This window comes from Cupressus sempervirens, chromosome 10 (genome assembly GCF_028749045.1).
Source record: "Cupressus sempervirens isolate cs-2001-9-10 chromosome 10, ASM2874904v1, whole genome shotgun sequence".
NCBI lineage: Eukaryota > Viridiplantae > Streptophyta > Pinopsida > Cupressales > Cupressaceae > Cupressus > Cupressus sempervirens.
The window spans coordinates 44,599,404-44,617,922 of NC_143127.1; the positions used below are offsets into that span (position 1 = coordinate 44,599,404).

General features: G+C 32.8%; 1 protein-coding gene across 2 annotated transcripts; it reads left to right on the top strand.

The window, feature by feature from the left end:
• The first annotated feature begins 12,029 nt into the window (after positions 1-12,029).
• On the top strand, positions 12,030-17,429 carry LOC149532487 (protein STICHEL-like). Of its 2 annotated transcripts, none has more exons than XM_089805372.1 (5): positions 12,030-12,465; positions 12,987-14,404; positions 15,055-15,274; positions 15,468-16,040; positions 16,936-17,429. In XM_089805372.1, exons 2-5 carry the CDS (start codon positions 13,103-13,105, stop codon positions 17,286-17,288), a joined length of 2,448 nt encoding a protein of 815 aa, XP_089661498.1. In that variant the 5' UTR covers positions 12,030-12,465; positions 12,987-13,102; the 3' UTR covers positions 17,289-17,429. The 2 variants fall into 2 exon arrangements, with proteins under 2 accessions (XP_089661498.1, XP_089661499.1); XM_089805373.1 differs by having other exon boundaries at positions 12,030-12,241.
• The last annotated feature ends 1,090 nt before the right edge of the window (positions 17,430-18,519 follow it).

Here is an 18,519-nt window from a genome sequence, read left to right on the forward strand (position 1 = left end):
AAAGTGATCTGAGGTATATCCAAGATTAAAATGTTAGATTTAAATAAGATATCTTATGATAAAACAAGTGCCACGTAGTGACTTTTATTTGCTGTAAGTTGTAATAATTTTATTAAGGAGATTAAAACATATTTTTATTAAAGATAAAAATTACTAATTACAAATAAATTGAATAAAGATATTCTATATTTTATTTTAACAAACAATTTGACTTATTTGTGTTATATATTTTTTGAATTATTTTGTGAGTGAATAAGAAGATCTTCATAACAAATTAAATAAAAATAGGAATCTATGTATTTGTGCATTGAATTTCAAACTAAGTAATTTGCATTAACAAAATAATTATCTTATTTTATGCTTTTGATGATGATTAAAAAATAAAAAGTTGGTATGTTATAATCAAAGTGTTTGTATGAAAAAAGACTAGCTTATAAATATCTAATATATTGACTATTATGCTATAACTTAGAAAACTACAATAATTATATTAGGCTATAATTAATTACCTAATACAATATAGTTAAATCATTCTAATTTATACAATATCCTTTAAATTTTAATTAAGATTTATAAGTTACTGCAATATGAATAATTCAATAATGATACATTATTATTAATTTATTAGTTATTAGAGTTGACATGTGTCTTCTTTCCGAGTGTATTTATAAGAATGGTTGAGCATTCCCCAGATTTGCCCAAAAATCATCTCTAGTTGTTGATCTAAGTTGATCAAACAACGCTACTATGAGCATAGTGATTTTACACTTGATACGTGTTTGCCACGTGTCTTCTTTTTAGGGCATTTGGAAAAGCTAGTTGACTGTTGCCAAATTTGACCTGAAAAATATCTAGAGCTGTTGATCATTGTTCATCCAATGGTAATTGCGACATCACCTTTATAATTACTAAAATAGTTCATAAATATATTAGAATATTTGTAATTTTTAAAATAAAATCATTTTTCAATGATACTTTAATTTTGATTGTAAAATAAATCCATCGAATGGAGAATTAAATTTGATTGTAAAAGTAACTATTGATTCTGTTCCACATATTCTATTATTCTATACTACTAGAACCAAACACAGAAGTAAGCAATTTATCAATTAAATTAATTGTTAAATGTTAAACCTTAATATGTTAATTTTAATTCAATGTTAAATGTTATATTATGTTTCTTAACAATTTAATGGAAAAATTCAAAAATGCCAAAACATTGCATAAGTAAGCATAAAAATAAAATAAAAATATTATATGGAACTCCAAAAATATCATTATTATTCCTTGAAAATTACAATTTGAAGAAGATGCATGTACAACGATTGCAATTTGATAAAACACAATAGAAAGTGAAACCAAACTACAGGGAGAAACCTTAGTACTATTGTACTAGTCGTTGTAGAAAGCATGAGACTCGACAAAGGTTGTGAATTCTTGAAGCCATGGGTTGTCCTATGCCACTTCATCCAGATTATACCATTTTCAGAGAAAATCCATGCCAATTTGTGCCCATTTCTTACGACACTTCAATTGCCCAACAATCATGTCCAACATAAATGGTTGCAAGGCCACATTCTTGTCAGGTTCCAAAAGCTTGTGGATTTCACCCACACAAGGGATCCCCACCCCTAATTTTGCATGAGCAACAATGCCAATGTCATCACCTAGGTATTATTCTTTAAAAGTCCTTCTCAGGAGTGGCAAACTGTTGACTCCTTCTTATGAGGTCGAGAAATGACACTAGAAAACAAGACATAATATTTGTATTGACACGATACCTATTCTCATTCTCCAAAAACTCATATCCCAAAACCATTTTCATAATAGAAATAATGAAATGCACAATGGGAACAACCTCATTGCAAATTGACAAGAGGTTTTCATCAAGGATTTTGCCTAAAAAGGCCTTTTGTTCCTCTTCCAATTTGTATGTTAGCCAAATTGGAGTGCCCATCATGATTCACACTTTACAAAATAATTAATTGTAGAACAATGACTACATACTAGTGACTACAGAGCAATGACTACCTGTCTACCACACCAAGTAAACCAGACTAGAATTTAACAAGAACTACAAGTGTACTAGATTATTGACTACTGAAAATGAGATGAGAAATGTCACAAGAAGAAGCTTAATTGCCTATAAATAAGCTGAGTGGCTAAGTAATGATCCCTATACATTTGTCCATCCAACTTCCCATTCAATTATTTTTAATGATTAAATCTTTGCAAATCTTCAACATAAAAGAAAGTTTGTGTTCAAAAAGTTATAATGTGTGCAGAGCCAATGGAGGAGGGAATGTCACTGACAGTGACAAGACATCTATTTAATGTCCAATGCAAGTGGTATAGGGTGGAAGGAAATGTGTCACCATTATGAAGACTTGAACAAGGTTTGAGATGTTTAGCCAAAATAAAGCTTCAACCATTGATATATTATCATCGGACGATAGTCAGTAGATGGATGTTACTAGTTATGCACGTATATTGGAGATATGACATGTTATTTGAAACATTTCCCAAAAAGTCATCACTTTAGACATTAATTCTTTGCATGCGACATGTGTACTGTGTACTACTACCAATTAGTAAGTACTTACTAGAAAATCAAATTACGATTCACACAAATTTAGAAAGTAATAATTAAATACATTGTCTGATTGCAATAAAATAACTAGAGCACAAAAGAAAACACAATGTCGCTAAAATATCAAATATTAAAAAGGGGTTTACTTTGCATTTTCTTTACATTTCATCTTCATATACATACATACATACATACATATATATATATACACACACACCAAAACAAGTTGTGGTTTCCCTAAAAAGGGAAGCAACAAGCTTCAAACTGTTACATTTCTTATTCATACACTTTTCGAAAATATGTTTTACAAAATAAACCCTAACTAAATTGATGATTCTTCATGTAACACTTCTTTATCCTTCAAAACATCCCAAAAGCATTGAAGTTTCAATTTTTTTATTCCACCGTATTTGCAATTTATTCTTCAAAATTAGCAGGGTTGAGACTGATTTCAACGAACATTTCTTAGAGGTCTTCCATTTTATGCCCCTTTTTCGAGCTCTTTGCTGGTGTCCTCAAGATTAGTAGAGAGAACCTACGAAGCTGCACTAAACCCAATAGTAAGATCACTTTGTTCATCATCCTCCTCCTAGTCAAAATCTAGGTTGACAATAGGGCTTGGATTTTCATTCAACGGTCCCTCTTCCATAGGCAGTCCCATTTTTGGCAATCAACTACGTTTATGATAATGGCTACCACTAACCAAGATGTCTGCAATTTAAAGAATGTTTTTTCACTAGATTCCACTATGCCATAAATGTAATAGGACACTCCACATATGTATCATCCTATAGATACCTCACTTTCTTATCACTCTTTGGTTTAATACTGAGTGTAATCTTTTAATAATTTGAAAAATTATTTGATAAACATATGATTAATTTCTAGTTGTTGATTCATTGAGTGATCACGTCATTTTCTAGCATATTTGCCAAGACATTATATATGTTTTTTCACTAGACGGGAAAAAATGGCTAATCAATTTTTTTTCCCCAATAAATAGAAAAATCACCTAATTATATATATATATATATATATATATATATATATATCCAATGAACGGGAAAAAGCACCTTATACAATATATATATTTTCTATAAAAAATGACAAAATCGCCTTGATTTTATGAAATTTTGTAATGGTCGGAGAAAAATTGCATCTAAAATTAAACTTTTCCTGACATTGAAAAAAAATTCACCAATAGAAATTAATTCCCCACCCCCCTCGCCCTAAAACTAATGTTGGATTCACCATGAATTTATATATTTTTTAGGGAGGGGATTTCTTAAAGCTATCCCTACCTAGAAGACCAAGTTATATTGGTAGCTATTAAAATTGTCCACTGGTATAACTCCTTTGTTTGTCTACATGAAGATCCTATCAGTATATGGAATCAAACTATTTACTCCAAGCAGAAATTGTTCAAAATGGTTGGTAAAAAGAGAGCTAAAGATAGTAGAGCCTTGGAACTCTCCCTTATCAACTCCCTTAAATTAGCTAAGGCGTCAGTCTAGAGACAACCCTCTAATCCCCAAGTTGTGGAATTAGTATCCAAAGAAAAACACGACCTTAGCAAACTTGGTGCAGGAGAACCCCCAGATTCATCCATTTCAAGCACACCAATGGACCCAAAAACAAGGGGTTAGGGTATTTATTGGACCTAGGATCCAATGATGTAAACAAAGTCCTATTTGTAAGGCAAGGGAACACTAGGTAATTTTATAAACCTAGTTGTCTACCTTAGTCATTTTGGGACAATTTTAATTAAGATAGGTTGGGATAGAATAGTATAGGACCCCTAAGGAAGGTTGAAGATGTTCATTTATCCTTTCTAAGGTCCTTAGTAGAGTCTAGGATTAGAACTTTACTAGTTTGATAACACTTGACATCTTTTGTAAAAAGTTGTCAATATTGCAATATTGCATAATGTAACTTTTTGTCAAAAAGTGCAACTTTTGACTCCCAATGTTCACAACCGCTTTTTTCAGTTGGAACTACTTGGGGATGTATAAATGTTGAGAAAACTTGGTCCAAGAAGAGAGTGAACCTATTGTAAAGTTTTATGTGAAAATCAATAAAGATTCAACTATTTTCCTAAAAATCCAACTATACTATGAGTTGTACGGATCTGGACAAATCCCCATACACCATTGAAGGAGTCTAAAAGTTAGCGTGGTGTCTTATGAGAAGTTTGTAAATAGTTTTAATTCTTGAAGTGGAGTGGAATGAAAGTTACACAATTTTTATTGGTCATTGGTTGCAAGAAAGCCCTAGCTAGGGTTTCGAGACAAAATTCCTCTTTCCTAGAGACTCCACCATGGGAAAAATAAAAGCCTTGGTGGAAAGAAAGGAGGGAGGATATAATTTAAGATTCTTGAGGTCTCAGATTAGGAGCCAGTCGATGGAGAGAGAAAACATTAAACTCTCTTGATATCTAGATGTGACTGTCTAGAATTTGGGCTTTGATGCACAACTCAATCGAGGGGTGGAATGAAGACCTAAATCCTTGGATTTAGTAGTTTGGCATGATCATGAAAGTATTCCAATTGGATTTATTGGAAGGGGATTTGAATTTGAGGTGCTTTCTTTGTAAAAGAGACCTAATTGCCCTATTAGGTCTAGGATGAAGTTGTGAACAACAGGAGTTAGGATATTGATTAAGAGTCCTGACTCGGAGGGTGTTGTTAGTGAGTAGATTGAAACATTTGAGGGTGGTTTAGACTTAATTTTGTGGACTTCCATGTAAGTTTCCCCCATTAATCAATTTTTTCTCCTTGTAGTCCTATATTGGCTTTGGTGTCTAAAAAGTGTCTTAGAAAAGTTTTATGTGTGGGATTTGCCTCAAGTATTTCATCTAAGTGTGATGTCTAACCTTGATAGAACCCTACTCCATCCCTAAATTGTTTGATTCTAGTTGTGACTTAATTGTACCTTAAGGGTGTTGAAGATTAGGGAGAGAATCTAATCTTGTAAGTGTGGGTTTTTGGAACTCTAGTAGAGCCCTAGATTGTATGTTGAGTAGAGAGGGTTGAAAACCTCTAAGTCTTTGATTGATAAAGTTTGGGGCTCTACTCCAAAACTCCAAACTAATTAGATTCATGGTGCCAGGGTAAGATCAAGAATTATCTGGTTAAAGATGGGTGACAAAGGTTCTAAGTTTTTCTTTAAAGTGTTGAAATATAAGGAATCCAAGGATATAGTTGACTTTGTATGCAAGGATGACTCATTTCTCATAGATCCTAAAAGTATTCTCAATGCTTTTTCCCAATACTACAAAATGTTGTTCACTTTTGAGGATGTGGAGAATGACATGAAGGAGGCTAGAAACAAGATCCAATCTATTATACCTAAGAAACTATCAAAGCACTTGACTCAACCCCACTAGTAGTGCCTATCTCACTCAATGATATCAAATGTGCAATATCCATAACGAGTAAAGAGAAAGCACCAAGTTCGCATGAGCTATCTGTTGAATTTTTAAAAGTGAATGTAGAATGGATCTACCCTATTCTGCCAGAATTATATCACTTTGCTCTAGAAAAGGGTTCTGTGGGGCATGGAATTAATGTACGTCTTATCAAAATGACCCTTAAAGGAGGAGATAAAACCTTTATAAAAAATTGGAGACCAATAACATTGGAAGCCCCTCCAACTCATTTGAAGTTGGTCTTGACCTTGGAGTGTAAGTGGATGAACTTAGCCAATTGGTTCAAAGAGTGTGAGAAGAGTTGACGAACACCTTACTTGGTAAGAGAGATCTATTAGGGAAGAGGAATTAGGAAAGTTATTCCTCTTGCATAGAGTCATGTAGGGAACCCTAAAAAGGCTCTAAATTAGAGATCTACCTATCAATATCTACGTTAACAATTCAAACAAGTCTCAAGTACCAATGAAGTCTTTTAGATCTTGCTATGATATTATTCCTTATCATTTAATTTTAGATTTCATTTAATTTGTATAAATATTGAATTTTAATTTTATATTACATTGTTTCCATGATATAAATTATTTCCGCAATTTCCTAGAATATTAAGAGTTCAATGAAAACAAATCAAAATCGACAAAAAATGAATTTGGATTTGTAGTGAACATGATTGTGCTAACTATTTTATCATACAATGTACAAAATGTGAAGTGTACAAATACCCAAGCCTTTGGATAAATGTTTGCAGGTTTTGTCAATTTTTGCATATCATGCAATCTTACAACTACTCGCTTCAACAAACAACTGAGAAAAACATTTATAGAGACAAATGAATGAATGATTTCATTCATAAGGACATCATTTTTATAAGTTGTTCTAAATGTGATTTTTTCTTAGATGATAAATTTTGTCTATGATTCACTATTGCTACTTATGTATTACTAGCAATCGCATCTAAGGGTGCAATAAGTATGCCGAATAATATTGTTGTTGAATTGAAACATTTTTGATTAATAATAAGTGATAGATATTTAATTATAACTGTAATTATTCTATTAGTTTTATAAAAATAAAATTAATGTAAACTTGTAGGATGATATAACATTCAGTTATCTGTTTTTAATTTTGATGAAATTATCAATAAGGAATTATAAACTGAAAACAAAGGCATTTGAAAGATGTAAATGATAGTCTTGACCATTTATTTATTTTTAGCATTTCCCACTATAATTGGAATAAATTAACTGTGCAGTTGTAAGATTTGAGGCACATTTTATTATAAGTTAAATCTATGGAAATAAAAAATTTAACTGTAGAGAAAAGGAAAATTAAACTTCCATATGTTTAAAACACATTAGTACATTCAAAATAGGTAATTAATTGTCTATACTATCATTGTTGAATTTTTTTTTAATAGAATTAAACGTGTTCTTTACATGAATTGCTAAGTCTTCCATACAAGTACAATGAGACACCTTCGTCATGTATATGAAGATCATAGGTATTATCTATGGAAACTAAAGTGAATTTTGTCTTAAATATGAAGATCAAAATTAAGGGGTAATAGGTGGAAAATGCAAAATGGGCCTTTATGCATATCCTCAAGCCCGAGTTGAGGCAAGTAGTATATGATCTACCTTTGCGAGCATTTGGTGGAAGATGATTTGTTGTAGTAGTTTGAATTTTTAGTGTTTCTTGAATCAACTAAAGAAATAATTAGAGAATCATAAACAACTAGAATCTATTGAGGAGCTATAAAATTATGATTCCAAGTATACAAAAATTTGAAGGAAAAAAAGATATCAACCACGAGGGAATTTATGATAGTCATATTATGGGAAGGAATAAACATTAAAACAATAGCTAATGCAAAGAGATGGAGCAAGAACAAAGTAGACAACGTATCAACATTAGAAGGCAAGCATGAAATTAATTGTTCCTAGTTTTAAACTAAAGATTTAATGTGTCTAACATAGTAGAGATTTATAAATGTGCAACTTTGATGATGTAAAAGGAAGCTATGGCAATACTAATTTGACAATCATTGTTAAATAGGTAAATTTAACTAGCTAGAATTACTTTGTGGCTATAATTAATCTGAAAAATAAAAATATGGAAGTGTTCTAGTCTTTTTATATGCATAATGATAAAACCATAAGAAAAATAAATAATTTTGATCTTACATGACAAAATTGCAAAAGAGATGGTACCATAAATCAATGACAAAATGCATATTGCAAATCATATTCAACTTTCTGTTGAAGATCGATTGCATCAATAGACCATCATATCTCTAGGAAATATCATTCAAGATACTCTTCATATCTAATGTTGACTCCAAAAAATAGAAGCAACCATTTTTTCATAGCACAATTTGTGGAAGTGTTGTAGACATATACCTAGAGGTTAGTCATTCACCCACTAAATTTTGAATCTATTTTCCCCAAGTGGCTACCCTTTCAATAAATATTTTATTATATTTGAGAAAACTATAAGCGACAATCAAATTTAAACTTGTGAGAGCAATGATAATTTTTTTTTGGCATGACACTATTTTAATGATAACTCTATAAAATTATTCCTATTTTCCCCAAGTGGCTACCCTTTCAATAAATATTTTATTATATCTGAGAAAACTATAAAGAGACAATCAAATCTAAACTTGTAAGAGCAATGGTAACTTATTTTTGGCATGACACTATTTTAATGATTACTCTATAAAATTATTCAATTCTCACAGAGAAACCTTACTAATCCCCCTTCCACCGAACTGTTGTTTGATAATCATCATTGATGCTCTCATATGGAAATCCTCCAGTGTGTAATGCCTAAATAAATAATAACCATAGACAAGACACCTTCCATGTGATAAATTGCACATTCTTGCATAGCTAAGCTCTTCTAATTCTCAAAAATAAAATAACAAAATATACAAGAACAAAACAACCAAAGATAAAACACATCCATAATATATGTAACTACCCTCATCAAAAGTAAAAAAAATAAATTGCATCTTTGAACAATGAAAAGCTTTGCATCCACAATAGTCTTTCTTTTTGACACCTGTGAAGACATAATCATTAAGGAATTTAACAAACTAATACAAACCAAACATATTGTTTACTTGATAAAATGCATCAATTAGGCCATGAAAAAGCTAAATCTTAATTACTTGTAAGTGGTCACAATATTTTGTTTCCTTCATTTTACAATTAAAACTTTTGCTGTAGCATGTTGTCCCACATACCTTGAACCCAGAAAACACTAAACTTGTGAACAATAGATGAGGAAAATATAAAACTCACAAGATCTAATGATTTTCCTTGGAGGTAGTAACTTGATTTTCTATTCAATCCAGATCCAAAATATTCTCACATTTGGTAAACTTGAAATGCACATAAAAGCACATTTTTCTCCTCGATAACTCCTTTGAGGGTTACTCTGAGTTTCTGGGAGGTTCTACAGTGGAATCACCCAAAAGGTTCTCATCAATAGTCCATTTGAAAGGATAAAATTTTGGGAACTTAACTGCAGATTTTCAACATTGATAGCTATGTCATGTAAGTATACACAACTCCCATTTTGACATGATGATAAACAAGATGATGGGACTAAACGATGCTAGAAATATAGAAGTATAGAAGAATCCAAAAATATTAAAATGTAATGCCTCTGAGTAAAGAGCATTAGGTTTTTATTTTATTCCACTCATAATTAGTTCATTAATTGGATTGGTTGAACATGCACTACCAATCATACAACTTAAATATGTAAAACATATCTGCCCCCTTTTATAGAGGCATCATTTCTTATCTTTGTACACTCTCACTGTCAAAGAAGAAGAAGATTTAAAGCATTCCAAATATTTTTATTTACCAACATGAGAGAATTGTGTGTTCTTGATTTCAAGTGCACAACAATTAGATAATTACTCACGTCCATTGAAAATTAGAGACTTTTAGGGCTTGTGATTATAAGGACAACAGGGATAGAGGTCTATAGAAAAATGAAACACAGACTCCTTTGCGGAGAGAATCAATGAAGGCTGCTATAAATGGGTTTGATTCTACAGAGGCATGCAAATATCAGAATTCTATCCCTCAAATGTTGTAAAATGTAAGAAAAAGTTAGACAACATCAAATAGGAGACAACATTATGGTTTCACTTTCTATTTCACAATCAGAGGATTCTAGTGGAAAGCCTTTCTATTTTCCACTATATACTAAAAAACATGACTGCGGTAAAACAACTAAACTAAAAAAATTCCAAAAATCTCATAACTTCATAAAATAGTTATACAGATTATTAATTTCGGAGAGACATTGAAATAGAAACCTTCATGAACATCTTAAAAGAAAAAGTAGTGAAGGGGCCAAAAGCAAAAAATCAACATTCATCCAGTACATTACCAAATATAAATGTTGCACTTTCAAATGTCGTATTGAAGGAATGAAACTTACGAAAATGCAAGGAAGATTGCATCATAAAATTGGGGAATTTAAGAAAGCATTCCCAAATGCATAAAAACATGAAGAACTTATCAAACACGTCCCATATTGTGATTAAAGTAGGATGGAAATAACTCATGATAATGACACGATGAGCAATGGAAAAGAAGGAATAGATCTACCCATAATAAACCATGGAATATGGGGCTTTGAGATGTCAGATGTCCCCATAAAGAAGCTTCCTTTAGGGAAATTATTGTTTGCACCAAATATTTGTGACAAAAATGTAGAGCAGTCCATAAATGATCACGCCATATGTAGGGACAGGAAAAAAGGAACGAAAACCGTCATCGAATGCATAAAAGGAACTGTTCCCTAAAAAAGAGAAGCTAACGAATGTGGTTGCTCAATTGATTTGGAACGACCCCACCATAGTCCATTGTGCATAAAAAAATGAAGAACTTATCAAACACGTCCCATATGGTGATTAAAGTAGGATGGAAATAACTCATGATAATGACACGATGAGCAATGGAAAAGAAGGAATAGATCTACCCATAGTAAACCATGGAATATGGGGCTTTGAGATGTTAGATGTCCCCATAAAGAAGCTTCCTTTAGGGAAATTATTGCTTGCACCAAATATTTGTGACAAAAATGTAGAGCAGTCCATAAATGATCACGCCATATGCAGGGACAAGAAAAAAGGAACGAAAACCGTCATTGAATGCATAAAAGGAACTGGTCCCTAAAAAAGAGAGGCTAACGAATGTGGTCGCTTGATTGATTTGGAACGACCCCACCATAATCCATTGTGCAATGAAAACGACCCCACCATAATCCATATTTGTGACAAAAATGTAGAGTAGTCCATAAATGATCACGCCATGTGTAGGGACAGGGGAAAAGGAACGAAAACCGTCATTGAATGCATAAAAGGAACTGGTCCCTAAAAAAGAGAGGCTAACGAATGTGGTTGCTCGATTGATTTGGAACGACCCCACCATAATCAATGTACAAAATCATTTCAATCGTCTTGCAAGATGTTTAATAGACTTTGAACCATTGATCAACAATGCTAAGTTGTTTTCCTCAGTATAGTACGCCTTCGGCCTAATTAGATTGTATCTATAGTTGTAAAATCTTTCTTCTGACAATTTTCTTTGAACTGCTATTTTTTCCTTTGTAATCTGAAAATTTAAAATGAGAAAAGGACTTACAGACCATCACTTCTTCCATTTTCCATATTGATTTGACATTTTGTTTTCATGGAGACCTATATCATCGAGTGGTGGGACAGAAAAATTTGCGAGAGATGTAAAATTTCAATTTTTATAATTTGTCAGTCACGTGTGTTGTTTCAAGCTTCGAGAATTTTTTAAATGTTATCTTCTAGAGAGGAATTACGGGGCAATTTTGTCAGATTTTGCGCTTAAGTCTCGGCGTTAGGTAGAAAAAATGGGATTCGCACGGCTGACAAATGGCGCTGTCCCATCAGTTGCATCAATTACTATAACTTAACTTTTATATAAATAAAATAATAATAGTGAGACTCTCCTGGCCTGCTGCTGAGTTGCTTTTTGAAGAAGGATTTCATTTCTTTGGGAAACATGAAGCATTCATTTATTTCTTCAATCCACATTTTTCTTCGTTGTATTTCCTCATTTGGTTGCCAGAAACATAATTTCAACACTCCGCAGAGCAGCTGTAGTGTTCTGCAGTGAAGGCTATATTTTTCAGCTGGGGTAGCACAAAATTCGACAATCACAAGCTTTTACGTGAGGATCATTGCATTATGGAGGAAAGTGTTTTCATTGAAATAAGTTAAAAACGGATTCGAAGACTTTTTTCTGGTTCTATTAGTCAAACATGTCATTTTCTCTGCAAATAAGCCCTGCATCAATACAACCTACAGAGAAAAGTATTTCTTCATAAAACTAGGGCAAAAATTTCAACCTTGTCGAAAAGATTACATTTTATAATAGTTGATTGCTAAGTAAAGGTAAAACCGCAGTATTATTCATGAACTATCTTGAATTCTTTTCAAAATTGCTGCTATGGTAAAGAGAGACGATCCAGTACGCTAATGACCACTACGTTTATCTCTTTAATTATCCGCCCCCAAAAAAAAATAGCATATTTGCTAATAGATTATCACAATATATTAATAGTTATATTTTTAATTTTTTTTGTTCATTGATTCATTTGTTATAAAAGTATTTTTTATGGTGAGAGGCTACTGGAGTGAAAATAAGAATTGGAACAAATCTTTTAAAATGACACTTTTACACGATCTTGCACTCAAAATTTTTAAAAGAATTCAGTAAATGAAAATTAACTTAAGTTCTTCACTAACCTACAGAAATTCACCAAAAGAATTCAAGAATTTCAACATCCCAATTAGAAGTAAAAGCATATCATTTCCTCATTTTGTGACTTGTAAAATCATTTTTAAGAAGATTTTTGCATGTAATATCAGTTGAAAGATCAAACGATCAAAGCCCAATAACTGTCTCTTTCCAGATACGTCGCCAATCGCAATCAAAGGAACCGAAAGACCAGAGGGGCTGTTTTGTTAAGCACAGCAATTTTTACACAGGAATGAAGAAAAAACACATTGCACTGCAAATGCGAGAAGTATGTCAGGAAAGGATAATTTTGTGGATAGAATGCGGAGGAAAGCAGAATTCTACGACAAGCAAAGATCCCGCTCTTTCAGCAGAAGCCAAATGTTTTTAAGTTCAGCCAGCGACTTGGAGGCAGAAACTGCGTTCAAGATGTGCCATGGCATGACAAACAGTTCAAGATCTCAGGCTCTCAGACAAGTATATGCCAGAAAAAGAAGAGGTCCCATAAAAGGCTCCAGTCCTGTCAAAAGGGTGCAAAAAGGGAGGAGAAATGGTAAATACAGTTGCAAAATTTCATCTAGCTTCAGATCATCATTTAAATATTACAATGGGTCTGAAAATTGCTCTTTGAATTCCTCATGCATTTCAAGCTGTAGTGAAGGAATCAGCACAAGCTGCAACTTTTCATCTGATGAGTGCTGTGACAAGAACAAGCATCTGATAATGGATCCATTACATGCATCCAAGGGCACATCCCATCATGCACTGCATGGAAAGAAATATTGTGAAAACCACACATTTCATTCATTTTCAAATCATAACCATCATGAACAGCGGGGTGATCTTTATCAAAGTGTGAGAAAGGTGAAACAAAATCATTTGGGTTTGAGCCAAAAATATAGACCTAAATCCTTCAAGGAATTCGTTGGACAGGAAATTGTAAGGAAATCCCTTATGAATGCAATACTGAAACAAAAGATTGCTCCCCTGTATCTGTTCTATGGGCCAAGAGGAACAGGGAAAACATCTGCTGCAAGAATTCTTGCTTCAGCTTTGAATTGTTCATCTCCTGACGCGAGACTAAAACCGTGTTGCAAATGCAGAGAATGCTGTCTTTGCATGTCAGGGGAAAGCCGTCATATGACTGAATTAAGTGCAGCTGGCAATGATGGCATTGAAAGACTTAAATTATGCCTCGAGACTGTAAAATCCGATCATCATCATATGGCTTCTGGATACAAGGTTGTTATTGTAGAAGACTGTCATGAACTCAGTCGCACTTCATTCTTGAAATGCATGGAAAATCAAAATGCAATTGGGTATTTGGTTTTTATTCTGATTACAGTGGATTTAGAATGGATTCCCAAAGCAGTAATGTCAAGAAGTCAGAAATTCTGCTTTAAGAAACTCGGGGATACAGATATATTGAATAGGCTTAAGATGATCGTGATTGCAGAAAATATCAATATTGAAGAGGAAGCATTGCATTTAATCACAGCCAGAGCAAGTGGTTCTTTGAGGGAAGCAGAGACAGCATTGGAGCAGTTCACCCTTCTTTCCTCAAAAGTTACCCTTTCAAGGGTTCGCCGAATGGTAAATCTTTATATACAATATTTAAAGCCCAGTTGAAATAAAAAAGAAAATCATAGCTTAGTGTAGCATCTCTAGTGGATATGTAGCTCAAAAAACTGAATCCTAATGCTTTACTTGACTTTCATAATTGAAAATTATTATCTTCTGTCATGAGAGAGATTATAGGGAGAAGCAGAATATGATTCTATAGTCCATATTATTCAAAAGGGTACAAATTAATTGATTGAACCCATTTTGTTTAGATTATAGGGTGAAGAAGCATACGATTCTATAATTTGTCTGGCTAAAAATTACAAATTAGTTGATTGCATCCACTTTCTTAGTGAGCCCAGCTTTTCCATCCAGCTAGGTGGGATATTATTGACATCTTCGTAGTTTAAGTCTTATTTAAGGGGTAAATGATTTTGACCTTAAGTTATTAATCAGTTGAGTCACCTCATCTCGACAGAATTTGAATCTTGACTAAACTATTATACCATACCAATGCAAACAGTCGGTAGCTCAAATGTTTATCTTATATTAGTGCTCGTCTATTTTGAATTTTTAGTAGAAGATAATTTTCACATTTGTTTGTTTGTTTATATGTTTTGAATCTTTGATAAATTGCGTTTCATTTGAACATTGCCACTGATTGAAATTTCAATTTGCAGATTGGTTTGTTGCCAGACGAAAAACTGTTAGATTTACTCAATTTCGCCTTATCAGCTGACGTTGAAAATACAGTGAGATGCACAAAAGAGATCATTGAGTCTGGAGTCAAGCCACTTGCCCTTGTTTCTCAGCTAGCAACTCTGGTTACAAGTATTTTGGCTAGTAACTGCCTTTCGTCAAAGGCAGATGAAACCCAATTTTTTATTGGCACCTCTTCCAGTAAGTGAAACTTAAAAAAATTTCTTTCATGCAACACAAATGGATTTAGACTAATCAAGACAAGTCTTTGTAAATAGATTTTCCCTTGGGCATAGCTTTGGACAACTAGAATGAAATCAACGGTTTAACAATTGAGTGAATGGTAATGGCAAGTGTGCATTTTTATAACTAGTTTTGCAATAACATTGCACAGAATCCGTGGATAAAACAGAGCAGTTAGGCCGAGCTCTGAAAATCCTTTCAGAAGCAGAAAAGCAACTGAGGGCTTCAAATGAGTGCGTTTCTTGGCTCACAGCTGCCCTTCTACAATTTGGATCAGATACAAACATAACTCATTCTAATATGGCCTTGTACAATCAGAACCAGAGGGAGGTGTGTGAAATGGATGGTGCTCATGAAGAGGAAATGGCTCATCACATTAATCATTGGAAAGTTTATGAAGCTCCCCTCAAAGTTCTCTCAGCAACCGAATCAAGGGCAATTGAAGATGAAGATAGCAGAAATGTAGAATCACTTGATACAAAATGTTGGTTAGCAGAGAGCTTAATTAATCCCTTATACAACCAGGATACTCAAGGACAAATTTATCCATTGCCATCTCCATCAAAAAATTACACAAGTGAAGAAGAAAAACTGGAGCTCAGACCTCTGAGCCCATGCACAGTGGACGAGATATGGAAAAGAGTGCTGAAAACAAGTCAGTCTGCTACTCTTGAGGACTTGCTGCAAGGTCAAGGAAAATTGGTGTCCCTTTTGTTGTGCCAAGGTACACGACTTTTTAGAATGACGTCTTTAAGAGTTGTAGGTTGAGGATGCTTTAAGCATTCCTTTAATGCCTTTGTCCTGCCCCTAACACCATTGATGATATCTTAGAAACTGCCTACAACACCCATTATAGTAACCATAAACAGAAGCCTTATGTGTAAGGTATAAATGTAGGCTTGCAAAAGTATATAAAGATGAAATAATGTTGAACAATGATCTGAGTATCATTGAAGAAGAAAGATTTTATGATATTGCTATCAGGAGTTTTTGAATCAAATTCATTGATTCATCTTTGGATCAGTTGTATAGTTTTTGAGTCAAACTCATTGACCGGAGTTCAAATCAATTGTGTAATTTTTGAGTCAAATTCATTAACCTATGTACAGATCAACTATATAGTTTTTGAGTCAAAGAATTGACCCATCTACAGATCAACTCTGTAATTTTAATGCCAAACTCATTAGCCCATGTTTGGATGGATAGAGATGGCCATTCCCCACATTAAGCAGCAATATTGTACAGATCCATACACAAAACCCAATTTTGCATACCATAATGAGTTTTTATGTGATTTTTAAAATCACCGATACGATTCTCATAATTTCCCTCTCCCTTGCTGTTTAAAATCACTGATATGATTCTCATAATTTCCCTCCCCATTCTGTAAAAATCCAAAAAATTAATGAAAAAACATTGAATTAACCAATAATTTTACAATCATGTCATTTAGTGTGGAGAATAACCAAACTATATAATTTTGAAATTAAACTCATTGACCTATATTCACTATTGTTTGTTATCCATAATATAATTCTCATTCACATAGGCTTGCCTATTGTAATCAACTATAATCTTTCTTTCCTGGCTCTAACACATTTAACATTTCCTATGCTCAGGCAATACAGGTGCCATAGCCCATTTGGAATTCAGAAACCATCAGCGAAAAGCCAAAGTGGAAAAGCTAGAGCTAAGCATATCCAATGCATTACAAGAAGCTCTTGGGTGCCCAGTTGAGGTGAAAATGACGGTTCCTTCATGTTGTGAAGATAACAATCCCGTGGGTTGCCCTTATACTGTTTCCGATAACCCAAGAGCTTCATTGCATTGCCAGGAAAGTAAACTGAAATCCTCGACTCACAGAATTTTGAAAAAGAGGAGAAACTTTCGATTTCCCTTTAATTGTGGGCGTTGCCCAAACTCAAGCTGTATCTGCTTTTCTACTAAAAGATGTTTTTGTGCGGACTGTTAACACAATACAAGTCTAGACATTTACTACTTCAAAGCAAATATACCAACCAATTATATGGAAGGTGGAAATTGTATGGAAGTCTTTCTAGTTGAGTTCAATTTATTGCTGAATGGTATATATAATCATTTGGCGTTTCTGATAGAGTTTTGAATTCACTGCAACTTTTATTTTCTGCAACGTTTTTGAATCATTTGAATAGAAATGAGTTCTGAATTCACTGCAACGTTTATTTACAGTAAGTTGAAAAGGGGTTGGAATTTCGCAGGGCTTCTATCCACGCCATCTTGTAAAAAAAGAGGAGGTGATGACTTGAGGAAGAGCCTATTCAAAAATGTATATTTATATCTACAAACACACATATACATGAGAATTATAGTTTCAGAAAATAAATATTGAATTTGAATCTGCAAGTCTGTGGATTAGTAATTTGTTTATCTATTTTTATTGATCAAAGGTGAAAATACAAGGATGAGTAGCAGTCCAATAAAGGAAGACTGCACATAAATGGGAAACTAATCTAAAATAACAATTTCATCGAAGAAGAAGACCACTGCCAAGATTTATTATTTTAGATCACATTTAATTATAATCATTGCACCATAATCCACTACTAAGATTCAAATGAACAACTATATTAAGCATTACAAAATACCTTATTCTCATTACAATCAATATATGAATGTAATAATGACCCAAGAACAAGTGCCACTTAGTGGCCACTACTACTTCTTGTGCATAGTAGTGAATTGATATTATATTAAGTAGATTAAAAGAATAAATACAGCAATTATAGCAATTAATTAATGAGAGATTAACTATAGCAATTTCATTAATAAATTCCATAGATTATGGCATATAACAACTTATTATGAAAGTGGAGATTGCCCATTTATCAATATTTTGTTAAAACAGTAACATGTATGTATATTTTAAGGAAGATTAATATTTATTATATAGACAAATTATTAAAAAAAAAATATTAATCATCCTTCTTCATATTGCTTTAACATTTAGCTTGAAGATCTTAGAAATGATCTTTAAATAAAATGTTGTAGATTATTATTTATTCTAGATCTATTTTGATAAGATTAGTTTAACTAAATCTATAGTGTATCCATTTTATGAAATAATTTGAATTATAATTTTTTATATAAACATTTATAATTCTATTTTTTAATTAATTATTATTGAGGAGGTTTCAAGACAAAATTCATTAACACACACACACACA